At 34.7% G+C, this 19,342-nt stretch overlaps 2 protein-coding genes across 2 annotated transcripts in view; both read left to right on the plus strand.

Moving 5' to 3' along the window:
* Positions 1-2,507: 2,507 nt before the first annotated feature.
* Positions 2,508-10,151, plus strand: dnai2b (dynein, axonemal, intermediate chain 2b). The gene is made up of 13 exons (XM_079397264.1): positions 2,508-2,737; positions 3,441-3,628; positions 3,716-3,877; positions 4,000-4,127; positions 4,829-4,971; positions 5,057-5,170; positions 5,529-5,668; positions 5,793-5,915; positions 6,022-6,245; positions 7,114-7,249; positions 7,361-7,507; positions 8,901-9,116; positions 9,713-10,151. Exons 2-13 carry the CDS (start codon positions 3,446-3,448, stop codon positions 9,743-9,745), a joined length of 1,749 nt encoding a protein of 582 aa, XP_079253390.1. The 5' UTR covers positions 2,508-2,737; positions 3,441-3,445; the 3' UTR covers positions 9,746-10,151.
* Positions 10,152-10,878: 727 nt separating this feature from the next.
* Positions 10,879-19,342, plus strand: part of LOC306857316 (kinesin-like protein KIF19) — a 45,108-nt gene continuing 36,644 nt past the window's right edge. Inside the window, exons 1-2 of the mRNA XM_079397211.1 lie at positions 10,879-11,210; positions 12,826-12,906. Coding sequence (XP_079253337.1) covers positions 11,172-11,210; positions 12,826-12,906 — 120 coding nt within the window. The 5' untranslated portion in view covers positions 10,879-11,171. The remainder of the gene's footprint in view (positions 11,211-12,825; positions 12,907-19,342) is intronic.

Consider the following 19,342-nt stretch of genomic DNA (forward strand, 5'->3'; position numbering starts at 1 on the left):
TATGCATGGAGTTAATTAATATTACTCAGTACCTAAAGGTAAAATTACATTGTAACAAGGACACCTTAAAATAAAGTGTAACCATTTTCTAATATTTTTTAATCTAATTATATTTGTTTTATGACTGAAAATGATTTCTAATTAATTTTAGTTAACAATAACACTGACACTGATTTTTTTTTTTTTTTCTTCATAAGTACGTAGTAGTTAAAGACAACTAATATAAATATAGTGGGACCACTATTTTTAGGCATAGAAATTGAGCATTTTTTCTTACCGGAGTACATAACCTTATATAGGTTACACATTTGCCATTTTAAAGATTGTGTACATAAGTGTGGACACTGGTTGACGTATTAATATTCTGTGCATTGGACATTTAGTCCTACACAGTGCACAGCATTGCTAGCATCATCATAGTAGGTTTGCTAGGTACTTTTCTAAGCAGTTGCTCATGAAACGGTGTCTTATGATTTTTTAGCTACTGTGCAGTGTGGACTTCATGGACATCTCATCACTTTTTATGATGGCTAACTGTACAGAGACTAATGCATCTTCTTATTTTGAAGTGAAGCCTCTTTTGCTTTCTAAATGTGTTTTGTGCCAAGAATGGAAGCATGTTTTGTGCCTCTAACGCCTTTGTTTTCTTTCCCTTTCATTATTATTTTTATTTTTTTTCAGTGAGTGACCGTGTATCTATGGGAGAGGGGAATACAAGCTTTTCTGTTTGTTTTTTTTATGCATGTAAAGGCATTTTAAGCACAACGTGATTAAAAATTGTTCCACAAGTGATGTTTCTGACATCCTGAGAGACGTTTACCTCATTTCCAGCAGGCACAAATGAGGAGTAATTTTACTTGGAACTTAAAATCGCAGATCTTCTTCTCAGATATCAACTCTAGAGAGCACTCTGAGCTCATTTCTTCCCATGATGCAAATGCATATGGTTTGTATTAACCTGTTGACCAGCTGTAAATAACCTGTATGATAACCAATGTTGTGTGATTATTTGTATTTCTTTCTTTGCTCTATTCTTGTGTGCTATTTTCAGTATGTTGTTTGATAAAATCAGCTACTTGGACAGATGCTTGCACGGCGTGTTCTCATTTGAGATTTATGGTCTCATCCATTTGGTTATTGCATAGTTAGACTGTTTTTAATACATTTTTTTAAACCGATTTTAATACTTTGGGTGCATGAATAGCACATGGATAAACATGGATATTATAAAACCATTTTGAATTGAATTAAGATTTATAAGTGTAACATCTATTTTTGAAAGTTATAGGCACATAACATATTTGGGCATGCTTTTACACTATATGGGGTAAGTTGTCACTGATAATGTTGCCATAAAACACTATTTTTCACTCCTTTAAACAATTACGAAACTGCAAAATATAAAGGGCAGTGTACAAAAACAAAAAAAATAGTTTTGGCCAACGGTGTTATTAAACTGTTTAAGTTACATGACAACGTGCCTGAACCTGACCATTATAATGTTTTTGTTATATCTTATCTACAGTGCCTATAGAAAGTCTTCATACCCCTTCATTTTTTCACATTTTATGTTGCATTATGTTAAACTGCTTTAAATTACTGCTTAAAATTATTTTTTTCACATAAATCTACACCCCACTCATCATAATGAAAAAGCAAAAACCGGATTTATCACAACTTTGCAAATGTATTAAAAGGAAACACTAATGTCTTCATACCCTTAACTCAAAACTCAGTTAAAGCACTTTGGCAACAATTAAACCCTCAGGTCTTTTGGGGTATGATGCAACAAGCTTTGCACATCTGCATTTGGGGTTTTTTCCATTCTTCTCTTTAGATTGAGGTTCATCAGACCAGATAATCTTTTTTTTTTCATAGTCCGAGAGTTATTTGGGTGTATTTTTGTAAATTCCAATCATGGTTTCATGTATCTTTACTGAGGAGAAGCTCGAGTTTGGTCTCTTTTCCATCTAGATTGGTGGAGTGTCACAGTGATGTTTGTCCTTTGTAAGTTTCTCCCATCTCCATGAGATCATGGAGCTCAACCAGAGTGACCATCAGTGTCTTGATCACCAAGACCCTTCTCCTTCGATTGCTCAGTTTGGCCAGGAGGCTGGAGTCCTGATTGTTTAAAACTTCATCCATTAAGGATTACAGAGGCCAAATGCTCCTGTGAACCTTCAACAAAAATGAAGGGTATGAAGACTTTCTATAGGCACTGTGTTATTAGCCTTAGATTTCATATGGTGGTTTCAGTGTGTGTGTGTGTGTGTGTGTGAGAGGAATATGATTAAATGAATGTTTGAATACTAGATAAAACAAGCATTTATGTAACTGGACTTGACTCAAAACCAGGCACTGACGGTCAGTGGTAATATTTGATAAGGATGCGTTGCTTAAAGTTAAATAAGCGCTTATTTTAACCATTGTATATTTATTATATAATTCCTGATATATATATATCTATGTGTGTGTGTGTTGATATATGGCGTCATCTACTGGCAAAAAAAAAGAGTAGAAAGCCTGAGGTAGAACAGCCAACGTTAGCTTAATTCTAAAATAACTCATTTATATCTATATGTACAAGTCTACGCACAATTAATTGCTTTTGGTATTTAGTAATGTTATTTTAAAGAGAGTGAAGGTGACGTCTGTAAACGTGACGTCGCTTGCGCCGCGTTGCTAGGATACGGTAAACTCCTCCAGACCTGAGGCACTAAAACCAACACAAAATCAGGTAAGATTAATAACATATCTTATTTTGAAAGATTTAACACCAAACGGGTGCCTGCCATAGACTGATGCATGCCTTGGTATGTTATGTTTGTTCCAAAGCAACCATTGTTATATAATAATCATAACGTTACTTTGTTTGTGCAGGAAAGTATTTCAGGGCTACTGTTGTGCTGCTAGTAGCTACATAAACAAAGCAGGTTCAGACTAAAGTTTTTGTTCAGGAACAAGTCGTTTAGTAAGCAGACAGAGGTTTTGTAGTCAGTGTTGTAATTTATAAACGATAAAACAGTTATATATTACACTACACACACATATATTATGTAAACAAAAACTTTTATTTTGGATACGATTAATCGCGATTAATCGTTGCCCAGCACTAGTAAAAAGTATATGTATAATAATTATAGAACCATTTATTACATCATTTATTATTAAATAAGTTGTCACCAGCATGATTTTCTCATCAGTAAGCGGGTGACATACTATAATTCCTCTATTTAACTATTTTAAACAAAATATCTTAAAACGTTATGTATACTAATTATAGAGACATTTATGACCTTTTTAATTGAAATATTTATATTTACCAAAAAAAAAAAAAAAAAAAAAGCAAATCTCACCCTACAGGACCATTTTGGTGAAAGCAATGCTAAAAAAAGTATAAAAATGCATAGTTAATCATTTTAATCTTTTAACATTCCTAGCTAAAATGGAGATTGTGTACGTGTACACAAAGAAGCGCAGTGAGTTTGGACGCCAGTGTAACTTTTCCGACCGTCCTGCTGAGCTGCATGTGGACATCCTGCCTGACACGTCCCTCGCTGCAAACTTCACTGTGAGAGATCCCTGTAATGTGACCGTTCAGTGTGCCGAGGAAATGTCCGAGCATGAGGTGAGACCAGCATTAACACTATAGCAATACAATGTGAATTATTTTCCATCATGGACTGAATTGTCATGAAATTCTTGTCATTTTCAGGTGAACACAGAGCGCTTTGAATCAGAGTCACGAGGAGTAAACCATGTGGAAGGAGGGTGGCCAAAAGATCTCAATCCAGAGGACATGGAGGCGACCATCCGCTACAGGAAGAAAGTAGAGAAGGATGAACACTATCAGAACACCATCATGCAGATTGTTGGTGTGAGTGCCTTAAACTGTTAAACATCAAGTATTATAAGCAATATATCAGATGAGACTTCAATCTCAGAAGACATGTTTTTGATTTATTTATTGAAAAACAAGCCCAATTCTGCCCACTGCAGCTCATGGAACACTGTTGCAAGCAGAACAACGCCACTGACATTTACCAGGAGTTCTTTGAGGATGAGGATGAGGAGGTAATGGAGGAATCGGAGGAACAGCCATCAGCCAAGACAATCAATGTCTTCAGGTGAGCGCACTAAACTGTAATGATAGAGCAATACATCAACAAGGTCACTTTTTTAAATGAATAATTTCACTTTTCAAACATTTAAGGACATTTTGGATAAATATTGTGCCCTTTTCAGCCATTTTTTCAAAATATATTTTAATCTTATTTTCGGTCATATATGTTACCATACAAAATGTTTGGGATCAGTGCGATTTTTAGCTAAATTAATAGTTTTATTCAGCAAGGATGCGTTTAATTGATCAAAAGCCATAGTTAAAACATCTGTAATGTTTCCATTTCAAATAAATGCTGTTCTGTTAGTCAGAGAATCCTATCAATTATTTTCCATAAAAATTTGTTTTCAACATTGATCATGTGTATGTATGTATGTATATGTGTGTGAGTGTGTGTGTGTGTCTGTATTTATGTATGTGTACATAAACCCTGACAGAACCCTGACAGTATGTATATAAAATCACAATTAATCAACAATTAATTTATTTCTTTTGGAGCACAGGAAACATTATTATCAATTATCAATAATTGATTTCTTATTATTATCAATTATCCAAAAATGATTAACCCCTATTTACAAGTACACATTAGAATAGACGTGTTCTAAAAAAATCTAATTATTCTTTTTTTTCTGGAATTATTTTCATCATTAGAACAATAGAATCATATAATTTTTTATACTTTGGTTATCTGTTTTTTTCTAGAGACCCAAATGAAGTGAAGCGCACAGCCACCAGTTTGTCCTGGCACCCCGATGGCAACCATAAGCTTGCTGTGGCCTACTCCTCCCTGGAGTTTCAAAGAGCACCCAATGACATGAGCTTCGACTCCTACATATGGGACATTGGTATAACATAAGAACAGCTCTTCTGTGTCACATATAGTAAACACAAAAATATTGAAAAAAAAAAAAATGTTGTTTTCAATTTCAGAAAATCCCAATAAACCTGAAATGACACTGAAACCTGTATCTCCACTTGTATGTCTGGAGTACAACCCAAAAGATTCACACATTCTCGTTGGGGGAAGCTACAATGGGCAAATCGGTGAGTTTGATCACCTGAACGCCTCTCTGGATGCACAATTAATCCATCTGAGCTCTTTTAGTCGTGTAATTAGATTGGCCTCAGACGCTCTGTGCCTTTTTAGTTCTCAATAAATTATGGTTAATGGAAAATAAAGAACCTTTGACCTTGTCTGAATAGCATTTGCTAGATAAAACAGATGTGGCTTTTTGTAAAGTCTAATGACTAGACTAATAGCCTATGGCACTGAATCCAAAGAGGAAATGAGTATGTACTTTGGAATAGCATCTGTAGATGTATTTGTGTAAATGCACAATAATAACCTTGAGTTTTTTTGTAAGATTATGCATGACCACCTTGTTATTTAACCAATTATCAGCATATTGGGACACTCGTAAAGGCAGCCAGCCAGTAGAGATGTCCACCATCGAACACAGCCATAGAGATCCCGTCTACAAAGTCATCTGGCTGCAGTCAAAGACAGGCACGGACATCTTTTCTGCTTCTACAGATGGCCAGGTCTGTGTGCAATGACACAAAAGTCTAAAAATAAAGAAATAAACCACACAGTATTTCACTGAGACTTGCATTGCATGCTAAAGAAGTCATCAGAGATAAAAGATACTCTCGCATCTGACCCCAGGTACTGTGGTGGGACATTCGGAAGATGAGTGAGCCCACTGAGAGACTCGTACTGGACCCTAGTAAAAAGGGGAACCTTGATAATGCCCTTGGTGCAGTCTCGCTGGAGTTTGAGACCACTATGGTAAGAGGAGTTCTTAGTTTTTTTTCCTTGTTCAGTTCTTGTTTTTGGCTCACTTGTAGAAATAGATGTTGAGATTTGAAACATCCTTTGTTTCTGATTACACAAGCCCACTAAGTTCATGGTGGGCACAGAGCAGGGTTTTGTGGTTTCATGCAATCGCAAAGCAAAAACCCCAGCTGAGAAGATTGTATGCACATACAGCGGACACCATGGTCCCATTTACGCCCTGCAGAGGAACCCATTATTTCCTAAGAACTTCCTGACCGTGGCTGACTGGACCGCCCGCATCTGGTCGGAGGACATCAAAGATTCCTCTGTCATGTGGACCAAGTAACTTCTGTTTTGTTGTTCAAATGCTGAATTACGAATTTTTTTTGGGGGGGGGTTACTATAAACTATAAACTTTCTATTCATCAAAGAATCCTGGAAGAAAAAAAACAGAAACCGCAAAACTGTTTTCAACATTGATAATAATAATAAATGTTTCTTGAGCACAAAATCAGCATATTAGAATGATTTCTGAAGGATCTTGACACTGAAGACTGGAGTAATGATGCTGAAAAATCAACTTTGCATCACAGTAATAACTTACATTTTAAAATATGTGACCCTGGACCACAAAACCAGTCATAAGGGTTAATTTTTTGAAATTGAGATTTATACATCGTCTAAAAGCTGAATAAATAAGATTTCCATTGATGTATGGTTAGGATAGGGCAATATTTGGCTGAGATACAACTATTTGAAAATCTGAAATATGAGGGTGCAAAAAATCTAAGTATTGAGACAATTTGCTTTAAAGTTGTCCAAATGAAGTCCTTAGCAACACATATTACTAATCAAACGGTAGACAATTTACTAAATATCTTTATGGAACATGATATCCTAATGATTTTTTGCATAAAAGAAAATGTGGTCATTTTGACCCATACAATGTATTGTTGGCTATTACTACAAATATACCCATGCTACTTATGACTGTTTGTGTGGTCAAGGGTCACGTATATTGAAATAGAAAACAGTCTTTTTAAATTGTAATAATCATAATATTACAGCCTTTACTGTATTTTTCATCAAATAAGTGCAGCCTTAAGATCAAAAATATTAAAAAATCTTACCAACCCCAAACTTTTAAATGGTATTGCAGATGTTTGGTGTAACTAGCACAGGTGCCAGTATTTCTGATCTGTTTCTACAGGTATCACATGGCCCATCTGTTAGATGGCTGCTGGAGTCCAGTCAGACCCTCGGTTTTCTTTACGGTAAAGATGGACGGCACCTTGGACGTGTGGGACATCTTGTTTAAACAGAACGACCCAACTCTCAGCCTCAAAGTTGGTGCTTAATGTCTCTTCCTTGTAATGAACCCATCTCACAGTCCCATATCTCAGCGTTATGTATTTTAAGTATTGACAATGTCACAATGTGTGTGTTTTTTCTCACAGGTTTGTGATGAAGCCCTGTACACCATCCGAGTGCAAGATAACGGCCGTTTCCTGGGCTGTGGCTCTCAGCTGGGAACTACCACACTGATGGAGATTTCAGCAGGCCTGTGCACGCTGCAGAAGAACGAGAAGGCCCTGGTCTCAGAGGTCAGACACAAACACACCTGAACATGTGCAATATAAAGTTTTCTTTATTTTCCATATAAAAATATACATGATATAATACTGTTCAAAATTGACCATGGCTGCATTTATTTGAACAAAAATACAGTAATATTGTGAAATATTATTACAATTTAAAATAAATTTTAATAAATTCTAAAACATCATTTCCTGTGATGGCAAAGTTGAATTTTCAGCATCATTAATCCAGTTTTACATGACCCTTCAGAAAGCATTCTCATATGTGACCTTGGACCACATAACCAGTCACAATGATAAATTTTTTAAAGTTGAGATTTATGCAGCATCTGAAAGCTGAATAAGATTTCCATTGATGTATGGTTTGTTAGGATTGGACAATATTTGGCTGAGATACAACTGTTTGAAAATCTGGAATCTGAGGGTACAAAAAAAAATCGCATTTAAAGCTGTTCAAATTAAGTCCTTAGCAAGTTAGCAACACATATTAATAATCAAAAATTCAATTTTAATATATTTACAGTAGGAAATGTACTTAATGGAGCATGGTCTTTACTTACTATCCTAATAATTTTTGGCATAAAAGAAAAATCAATAATTTTGACCCATACAATGTACTGTATTGTTGGCGATTTCTACAAATATACCCATGCTACTTATGACTGGTTTTGTGGTCCAGGGTCACATATGTTGATATCTAATATGCACAATAAACATTTCTACGTATTATCAATGTTAAAAACAGTTGTGTGTGCATCATATTTTTGTTGAAACCATTACACTTTATTTCAGGATACTTTGATTAAAAGAAAGTTCGGTAACACTTTAGAATAGGGAACACTTATTAACTATTAATTATGACTTTTCCCTCAATAAACTCCTAATTTGCTGGTTATTAATAGTTATTAAGGTAGTTGTTAAGTTTAGATATTGGGTAGGATTAGGGATGTAGAATAAGGCATTAATATGTGCTAAATTACTACTAATAAATGGCTAATATTCTAATAATATGCATGCTAATTAGCAACTAGCTAAGAGACCCTAAAATAAAGTGTTACCGAAAGTTCAAAAGAACAGCATTTATTTGAAATAGAAATATGTTTTAACAATGTAAATACCTTTGCTATTACTCTTGATCACTTTTGAAAACAGAAATCTGGCTAATCTAACATTTTGTCCAATGAAAACAAAGTAATTTACACAATAAAAAAAATCTATTACAGTCTGTAATATAAAAGTAGAATGCTTTTAAAACTAGATTTTAAATTTTTTTTTTTTTTTTTAATTATGGTAAGAGAAAGAAACTTACCCTAACTTACACCCAGGAAAAGGATGTAAAAATACTTTTGTATGTACTGTACATTCCATCTATCATACGCTGAACTTGTGTATTTTGCAGATGTTTGAACGTGAGACCAAGCGGGAGAAGATTCTGGAAGCTCGGCACAGAGAGATGCGTCTGAAGGAACGCAGCCGCTCTGAACAGAGCCGAGAGGACGAGGGGAAAGACGCAGACGGGGAGGAGAGCGCAGAGGAGCTGCTGGCTCGTGCAGAGAGAGAGTTCTTCAACATCATGGAAGCCGAGAAGAAGAAAGAGGAGAAAGAACGAAACACGGTGAAGGATGTTCTGCTTCTTGAGTGAACATGTTTATTCTAATGTTTTAAACGTTAGACCTGATGTCTAAACCTTTAATCAAGCTTTTTAACCACACATCTGTGTATTTTGATGGGTGTTGTCATACGTGTGTGTTTTAAGAACGGCCTGTCAAATGAAATTGCCCCCCTTTGTTGAGCTTAAACAAATTGCACCCCATGTTTGGACTGTTGCTTCAATAAGATAAGGGTCCCGGGCTCTATATATAACCCTGATAGCTGGGGTGAAAAAGCTCTATTGTGAAAGACAAAGAAAGAAAAATCTATAAAGTCTACTTCATCTGTACCCAGAATGCTTTATGCTCCTCTGTGATTGGTGAGGAGGCATTTGAGCTTGCGTGAGCATCAGAAGTGTATTGCTATAGGATTTTCTACTCAAAGGCTTATGTGATTAATGGGTTTGGCCTTTTCAAGGACCTAAGTTATTTGAAAATAAAGAGGGGGTTTATAATTAGGTTTGTTGTATATGTCTCTAATGATTTCTAGGCAGTTAATTGGACAAAAAAGTAGTTTGGTCGGTCTCATAGTTTTTGATCTGTCTTTTATTTTTCCCTTCAGGAGAAAGGTGTGTGTGAAGAGAAAGATTTCTAGGAGGAGCATGAAGCTAATGGTGCATCTTGCTTTACAAGAAGAGAAATCTCTCTGTAGATTGCCCAAACAGAGCTGCTCTCATACACAGATATCATGTTCACAACCCATTTTACTTCCATAATGTGATGTATTTCTGAGTGAAATGGGATATTCAGTGAGAAAACTTTTATTTATCATGAGCATATTAGATTATTAAATACTAGAAGTTTCATAGTATGACCAGCAACTCTGTAAAGCTGCTTTGGAAGAGTGTGTATTGTGAAAAGTGCTATACAAATAAACTTGACTTGACCAGGAATGTGCATTAAGAAAGTAAATTAGTGATTTCATGTTGACTTTAAGGAAAAAATACAGCTGGATCCTTGTCATGTACGTGTCTGATTAAATAAAATACATTTAGCATTTTTATTTTTGTAATGTGTGATTATTTCAGTTAGTCCAGCAGTTGTCAGTGTTGTTTCAGACTCATCTTTCATATCCTCAAAATAGCATAAGATGTTGTCGGAAATGGAATTGTGAAATTGGTAGTGACTTTTTGTAATAAAATATAAAAATGTTCATAACAATAAGTTTAGTCAATTGTAAAAAAATTTTTTTTTTAAATTATATTTGTCATTATATCCTCCCAAATGTGTCTTAAGATTGTAAAATACTGGTTTTGTGTGAAAAGGTCAATAACATGACAATAAAATCTAATAAAAAAAAAATAATACAGAAAATGGACCCTGAGCAGACCTCTAATATTATTATGAATATTTTTTTTCAGTTTCTGAATAAAATAAGTAGTGGTGTGAAAAAGTGTTGGCCCCCTTCCTGATTTTTTATTTTTATTTTTTTGCATGTTTGACACACTTTAATGTTTCAGATCATCAAACGAATTTAAATATTAATCAAAGATAACACAAGTAAACACAACATGCAGTTTTTAAATTAAGGTTTTTTTTTATGAAGGGAAAACAAAATCCAAACCCACATGGCCCTGTGTGAAAAAAAGTGTTTAAATATATATATATATTCAATTATTTATAGTATTTCAATTATATAATATTACTGACAAAACAGGACTCACGGTTTTGAATCGAAGGAAGAAAGCTGCAGTACAATTCCTGACCAGCAGGTTTCGCTGCTGCCCCAGAGTCTCTGTCCAGCAGCGGCGGTGAATGACGCCTCTCTGCTCTCTTCTCTAGGGACATCACAAACACAACACTCACAGTTTACTGTGGGTGGAGAAACACACATCCTCAGACATGGACCTGACGGACTTCACGGGCGTTTAAGAGACGCGTTTGACCGTTCAGCGTGTTTTATAATCTGAGAGAGAGACGCGCAGGTGAATCATGACCGCGCGGCGTCTGCTTTGCTCTCTTCACGGGACGCGCGGGTTTTAGTGACAAATAGCCCTGAAAACGTCCCGCAAGACACTACGATGAAGGACACTGGAGAATCAAAGGACCAGCAGCTGACAGTAAGTCCACTGACTGATTATTTACCTGCACTTGTGTCTTGTAGAGTTTATAGACCGTGTTCAGCCAAATATGTGTTATGTATTCAGACTGTTTACATATTTGTTCGTGTGTATCATCAGATATAACGTTATAGCTTATATTCTAACAACATCTTGTAGCTGTAGACTTTGTTTCAAACAATAATAATCTATAATGTTATATTAAGTATATACATTTATATGCATTCTAATGCACTAGAGTTACAGTGTGCATATATACAGTATTATGAGATATACTTAGCTTATGTTTTATCTGCATATCTTGTATCTTTACACTGTTTTACAGACTGTTTGCAGTAAATAACTGTACATAACGTTTTTTATTTGTGTGGGTGGTTCACACGTCATTTGGTGGACATGCTAAACTTTATCTAAACAGCATTTTGATCTTTCTGTTTATATTTATTATGAATGCAGTTCTTATGAGCTTATATTGAGAGACTATATGAAGTGTTTATATTTTTAAAATGAATTTCTTACATTGCAAAACAATTTAAAATGATGCAACGAGGCAAAAAGATGATTAAAAAATGCGAAAAACTAAATATGGACACATTATGCATGCGTGTATACTTGATTTCTGCATATCGCATGTAAATATGAGTTTCAACTGTGTTTAGCCAATAATTTTATATGCAAATATGTGATAGAACGACATGAGTTAATATAAATCAATGTATATAGAGAAGCAAGTGGATTTTATTTACTATAGTCACATTTAATTCCCTGACAGCTTGTCTACTTTAGCCCCTGGACAGATTTCAGTCTGACAGTCTGTTATATTTAGATTCTCTGGGAGATTAATACCTGTTTTCTAGTGATCTTTTGCCCCCTTCTCAATAATTCACAGCGGCAGTTTAAGTTCCCTTTCTCTCTTTCTTTCATTAATGTGCTTTAGCTAATGTAAATGTGTGACCGTCATGGACCTTTAGGCCAGTTTCTATATGATTATTAAATTAGTAATATATTAATAATGAAAAAAAAAATTGCTCTGTAAATCTGTGGCCCATATTTTGGTGGAGACATTTGCAGTGACTTTATTATCCCGTTAGCATATTAAATGATGGCATTTGTTGCTATACAAGCAATAATAACCTTTAGCTATAATATTCATAATGCATAATTAACTACTTAGATTTTAAAGTGCATTGCTGCACTGTGACCCATCAGTGTTTATTTCTGCACAAGAAACTTTGCTGTGTGCAAATCGATTCTCCTGCAACTCAAACAGAAATGCCCTTGAAATACAAATTAATGAGAGTATTGTGCTCACATTTAATTAATTAATGTAAACTGCTGCTATCTTTTATTTCCCAAGGAAATTGCAATCACTGTATGAATTTCACTACATTTGATCCAAAATATCACTCAACGCAATGATAAAATAAGTAAATATATAAAATATGTAATATAGTAACAAAAGCATAATGATAATATTATATTGTGCTATCTTGTTAGTGTTGTTGTTTTTCTTTTAAATTAATGCCATTTGGTTTATTGTTATTTGATTCAGTGGAATGCATGCTTTTAAAAAATAGTTTAGGGTTCAAATACTTTTTTTTAAATTGTTTTGCAGGTGGCCCTGCGGATTCGGCCATTGAGTGATGCTGAACTGGAGGAAGGAGCCACTGTTGTAGCTCACAAAATGGATGACCAGGTCAGACCAAACAGATATATCAGTCATTGTGTGTGTGTGTGTGTGGAGCGGAGTCAGCACTACATGGTACTGCTCCTTCTCAATGAAGAATATATGTGCATAACTGCCTCAAAAAGGCAACACTCATTGCTCATTGCTCCTTGCACTGTATTTGTGTATTTATTTTCATTGAGTACATTTTGTGTACTCTTGTGGTGGATCTCTGTTGTTTTCGGGCTAGGCACTAAGCAGGTGACTCTGGCCATTAAAATCAGCCAGGTTCTGAATAAAGCATTACTTTAAATGAGTCCAGCGCTCATGCTATTCAAAGAAAAATGCTTAAACTAGTAACAGGTAAACATGTTTTCTAGGTCAAGCGGTCTCTTCCTGTACAAGTGGGTGGTTATTGGCCAGAATAAGATGCAAAGCAGTCCAGATTTTATGCTGTTACTCAAAAGTCAGCTATGCGAGACTAATGACTGAAATTATGGAAGGCTGTTTCTGCCACAGAATAAAAAAATAAATTAAAATAGTACTCACAATTCTCACTCTAGTTTGTTTTACAATTCAGATTTTTTTTTTTTCTCATAATCTCAGAATTGTAACTCTGAGAAAAACGAGATGTTAACTTGCAAAAAATATAAACTCACAATTGTGAGATAAATAAGCGCAATTAAATTCAGAGAAAAAAGTCAGAATTCCGAGATATAAACTCAGAGTTTATAATATCTCACAATTTTTATATTTAATTTTTTATTTCTGTGACAAAAACAGTTTTCCATGCTGACATTAATCCTTTGTGTATGTAAATATAAATTTTAGGCTACATTTTATATATGTGCACATAAAAGAGCTTAGATGGTGAGTACAGTGTCTATTTATAAAGCCTTGTTTTAAAATCGGCTGGAAAATCATATGACGACATTAACCACAGGTCTAGTTTAAGTGTCTCTAGACTCTCATTGGCTGTAATAACCAGGTGCTAACCAGGCCCAGTGTTTGAGAATAAGACGAGTGCGGTCAGATATTCTCTCACAAAGTCACAAAGACAATTAGCCAATGCTGTGAGACCTCAGCAGGCAATCATTATAATTATTTTCACCCATTTCACTCTGATCTTGGATTGATTAATTGTTATAATTATAACTATTTGCTGGCATGTGTCGGACAGGGTGACATTCATTTGATTTACAGTTATAACAGAACAATACTAAAGTGCTACTTCTGAAATTCAAATTATAGACTGTGTTGCTAGTAATACCAAGGTTTGATGCATTTAAAATGAATAGCTTGATTGCATGAATGAATGTCGCTTTGGTTAAATGTATCTGGCAAAAGAATAAATTATAATACTTTTCACATTTAAATGGAGCAAAACTTGATGCTAATTATATGTAGTGAGATTTTGGTAGCACTTTATTTTACAGTCCTGTTCCTCATGTACATACTATATACTTATTATAGTAATTACAATAACTAGGTAATAAGTACTAACCCTGAACCTACCCCTAAACCTAACCCTTTCTGAGCAAGTACACTGTAAGTACATATAAGCACACGTACCGTAAAATAAAGTGCAACCGAGATTTCAGTAGAATTTGGTTGTATGGTACTGTGCTAATGGCATCATGCATAAAAATACGGAATACAGGGTAAAATAGTCCATTTGAACTAGACCGGACACATTCAAGTATGTTTTGGTATTTTGAAATAATTATGACAAAATTACTATTTTTTTTCCACTATTTATACTCCACTATCTTCAATCAGTTTTTCACTGTGATTGTTTAGCTGCACCAAGCCTGTTTCCGCCACAGAATAAAAAATAAATAATAATAATAAATTGAAATTACAAAAATATAATTGTGATTATAATTTTTTTTTCTCCCTCACAATTCTGAATTTGTCTTTCAATTACGGCTTTCCCGTACATCTCACAATTCTGAATTGAGATATGTATATGAACTCACAATTGTGAGATATAAATTTGGGGAAAAAAAAAAAACAGAATTGTGAGATATAAATTTGAAAAAAAAAAAAAAGAATTGTGAGATATAAAAAAAAAAAAAAACAGAATTGTGAGATATAAATTAAAAAAAAAAAAAAAAAACAGAATTGTGAGATATAAATTTGGGGAAAAAAAAAACAGAATTGTGAGATATAAATTTAGAATTCAGAGGAAAAAAACAAAGGTCAGAGTATATATCGATATATATTATACTTGTATTGAGAAATCTTGCCATTTTAAATAAAGTCAGAATTGCGATTTTTTTTTTTTTTTTTTTTTTTTTTTTTTTTTTCAGAATTTTGCGAAAATTCACACTTCTCAGGAAAAAAAAAAAAAGGCAGAAATGTAGACTTGGAATTGTGAGAAAGTAAGTCAGAATTCTGAGTTTAGGCTATATCTCACAATTCTAAGTAAAATGTCTGAATTTTGAGAAATAACGTTAGGTAAACATTTGCAGTTACCGTATTTATTTATTTATTTATTGTGGTGGAAACAGGCTTCCATAATCATGTGATTGTCTTCAAAACACATTTTGTTGTTATGTTTACCTACAGTGTAGCATATTATTAAGTTGTTGGTGTTAACTAGATGCTAACTTGAAACAGTCTTCCTCTGTGGTCCTGGTTTTCAGTTAGATACTGTATATTGTTGAATGGCTAATGTTGACTTCAGATTCATGGACGGTCAGCTGTGGTGGTCATGTTTACATTCGAGGACTTGGACATAACAATGCAAACTGGTTATACAAGGGCTGATGGGATTAGTAGCATGTACAGAAGGTTTTGACGCTGTGTATTATGTTTGTGCAGTCATCCTCATGAATAGAGAAAGAGAACAAGACTGCCAGTACCAACATATAATGAGCTTGTGTAAATGTAGAAAATGATATAAGCACATGCTCAAAAACATGCACGCATGTTTGCTGGTAAACAACAAGACCAGTTCATGCTGGTCTAAGCTAGTAAGTAATTATCCAGATTCGCTGACAAACCAAACTAATCGCCTTTCTTATCTGTCTGTGCCCAACACGCCATATGGCAGCGCCATCTACGAGTAGACTAACAATTTTTTTTATTAGCTGTGTCTGTGGTGTTTTTTCCCCCGATGGCAGACACTCATAGAGGAGTAAACCTTAAGAGGATGAGCTCACCGACAGGGGCTTTGGGTGGCTTAGACAGAAGCCACCTGCTCTTCTGTACTTCCAAACACCTGACGGCTGTAGGATCATGCCAGGGTTGGTGCAGCATCAACACCAACGTGTCCTTCAAAGCTAAATCTAATGAGCGCAGATTTATTATCATTTTTTTTTTAATGATAGAAAAGCTAATGTGCATTGGCTTCTTTGATTAATCAAACACAAGAGCTTGATTTAATGTCACCTGGATTTCTGGTGCAAATCCTGCACTAATTCTGTATTCTGACAGTGCTAGCCATGGACAAATTGGTATTTATTCCCTACATTAGTGTGTAGTTGTGGTTTTATTAATGAAATCTATGACAGAAAATATTCTGAACTTTTTTCCATCCTTAAGATGAGGCAAAGACAAGACTACTCTGACATTATTAACAAAAGTAGTTAACTAAAATGTAGTTAAAAAAACTATTTTCTCCAACAATAAAACAAGGAGAAAATGCTTGAGTTTGCCAGATGTCAAGAGTTCAAATTAGAGCTTTTCTTCTAAAAGGACACATGTTCTGCCTAGTGTTTTACTTTATCTTTGTGTGTACTTCTGTGGCACTTTTTTGTCGTTCTTTTAATAGAAAGAAAAAACATGAATATAATTACAAATTATTGTATTTACAATTTTAACGAGAAGCTTTTGAGATGTACCAATTTTCATAATGACTACAGACTGTGTTCATTTATATTATAATTTAATAAATCAGGAAACTTGATGAGGTAAAGTAAACCCATAAACTCATAAACGTGTGCGAGTTGTTTTTCAGTAATCAGTAATTCTGATGAAATTCGACAATCATGACCAGTAATCGTGAATAATTTTGAGCAACAGTAATTTTGAGTAATAGTTTAACCATTATGCAGCATGACTAAAACATGAAGTTTTTCTTGACTAAATATATTTGCTAAAAACTAAAAAGAACATTTGACACAGGAGTAAGACAAAAAATAAAATAAAATTCACACTAGTGTGTGCTTTAACTAATTTACCAAGACAAACACACCCAGACCTCATGGTTCTCCTTAAAGTAAGGTGCTCGTGATGATGCACGTGTGCTACCAGACATACACTGCAAAGCGATTGGTTCTCTCATACATGCATATGCTGAGGAGGCTGAACCATGCTGTCACCTCTCCTTACCTGTGTGTCATTATACATTGATGATACATATCAATGAGGCAACTCGGCACCTCGCCGGCCTACAGCGACTTCTTTTCAGTAGTGTTTCACACAGCCAAAGTTTTTCTTAAAAGGTGGGTGCATGTTAATGTTAATCAAAGCATCCCTCCACTAAACCTCAGAATGCAGATAAACATTCACGACGGCCCGTGACATGAGCCATAACTCTCTTATAATCGCATAAGCTCATTATAGAGCGATTAAAGCTTCATCTTCAGCTTCATTGTTCTACTTCTTGTTATTGTTAAGATTGTTTTTGTGCGGTTAAGGTGGTGAAATGACCTAATTTTTCAGTATTTTATAGAAGTTTTAATGAAAAATTGTAAAGTTACTTCCTCTCTTGATGATTTTGTAATGGATTCATTGTAAATTAGTTGTTTAAATTAATATGAAATCAGTGGACATAAACATGATATCCATATGCACCATTTTTAGATGATTGAAAAATTGACGTAATTAAATTAACGTAAACTACTCCATACAAATAGAAAACATGCATGCATCAGTTCAAACTGTTCAGTTCAACTGTGATTTAACGGTTTGTTTACATCGTTTATTTTTTTTAAAGATATTAATACTTTTATTCCTCAGGGGTTCAATAATTTGATCAAAAGTGACAGTCAAGTCATTTATAGTCTAATATTTATAAAGATATATTATTATTATTTTTTTTTAATTTTCATTCATCAAAGAATGTCATATTTCCCACAACAATATTAAGCATCACTGTTTTATGTTTTAAACATTGATAATGGTAAGAAATGGTTCTTGAGCACCAAATCAGCATATTAAAATAATTTCTGAAGGTTCGTGTGACACTGGACACTTTTAGAAATTCAGCTTTCCTGTCATCACAGGAATGTAAATATTTAAAAAAATATATATATTTTTATTTATTTGTGATTTAATAAATGTAGCCTTAGTAAGCATGATGATATGTTTCAATAAGTCTTTCTAAAATTTCCCATTTAAATGAATGCGTTGCTTGCCATTTCTTGTAATTAAGTGTAAATTTACTTGCCATTTCTGGGACAATTATTTCTAAACCACATTTTTTCCGTGTATGTAGATAAATATCCCTGTCTATATACAGTATTGATATATTGTTGAATATAAATGATAAAAAATGAATCTTCCTTGTGCCCATATAATAAAAAGCAGATCACATCCCTACTTGTCATCACTTAAACCTCTCAGCATCTGTCATAAATTCTGCTGTTCTAAACAGTCAAGAAAAAGGTATTGTGCATAACCGAAAGAGACTGGCAGCAGGAAGTCAGAAAATCACTGTGGCCATAATTACACACTCAGTATGCTCCTGACAACATATTGGCAGTGAATGAGATTTGAATGAGGCGAGGGATGTGTCTCCTGCTGCTTTTAAAGGCTGTTAACTGTTCTGCTCACTAGCGTGTCTGTTTCCCCCCTCTCTCCCACAAACAGTGGGCTGTGCCCTGTTGCCATGAGAACCCACAGACAAGGTCAGGGCCATTGTTCGTTTTCCTTTTCTCGCCCCCTTCACAAAACAACATAAGCACTGATGAACTTAAAGGAAAAGTAAGGTTTTCTTAAGGATGTGTGCTAACAATAACAGCAGTTATCCTGATCAGACTCACTTTGGATTATTATTTAAAAAGGTTAATGCACATTATCCATTGACTCTTCCAAAAATTGCATTCATAGTACAGTGTTTACCCATGATGCATCTCGTTTAGGTTAGCACAGGTGGACACCGCTCCTTCTACAAAGAAAGGAAAGACGTGAAAGGAAGACTAGACCTCAGAGTTTCCCTTTAAAGACCTTGGCGGGTAAACAAAGCCCCGCATTCATCTGAGCTCGGGTCGTACCTGATAACGTGGCAAATTCCCTCCATTGTGCACAACAAAGCCACCGCTTTGGCCCTTCTGTATTCAGTTTCTGCCATCTTTCTCCTCTTCGTGTCTCCGGGAGGACATTCAAATTGCTCTCACCTCGAGTCCAATAACGGAGAGAGCAAATTAGCAGAACGAGCCTACCTCATGGCGTCGCTCTTGCCACCCCGCTCCACACGGATCAAAGATATTCATCTCTGGTATAATTATGGTTATGG

The sequence above is a fragment of the Barbus barbus genome, assembly GCF_936440315.1.
Source record: "Barbus barbus genome assembly, chromosome: 38".
Taxonomy (NCBI): domain Eukaryota; kingdom Metazoa; phylum Chordata; class Actinopteri; order Cypriniformes; family Cyprinidae; genus Barbus; species Barbus barbus.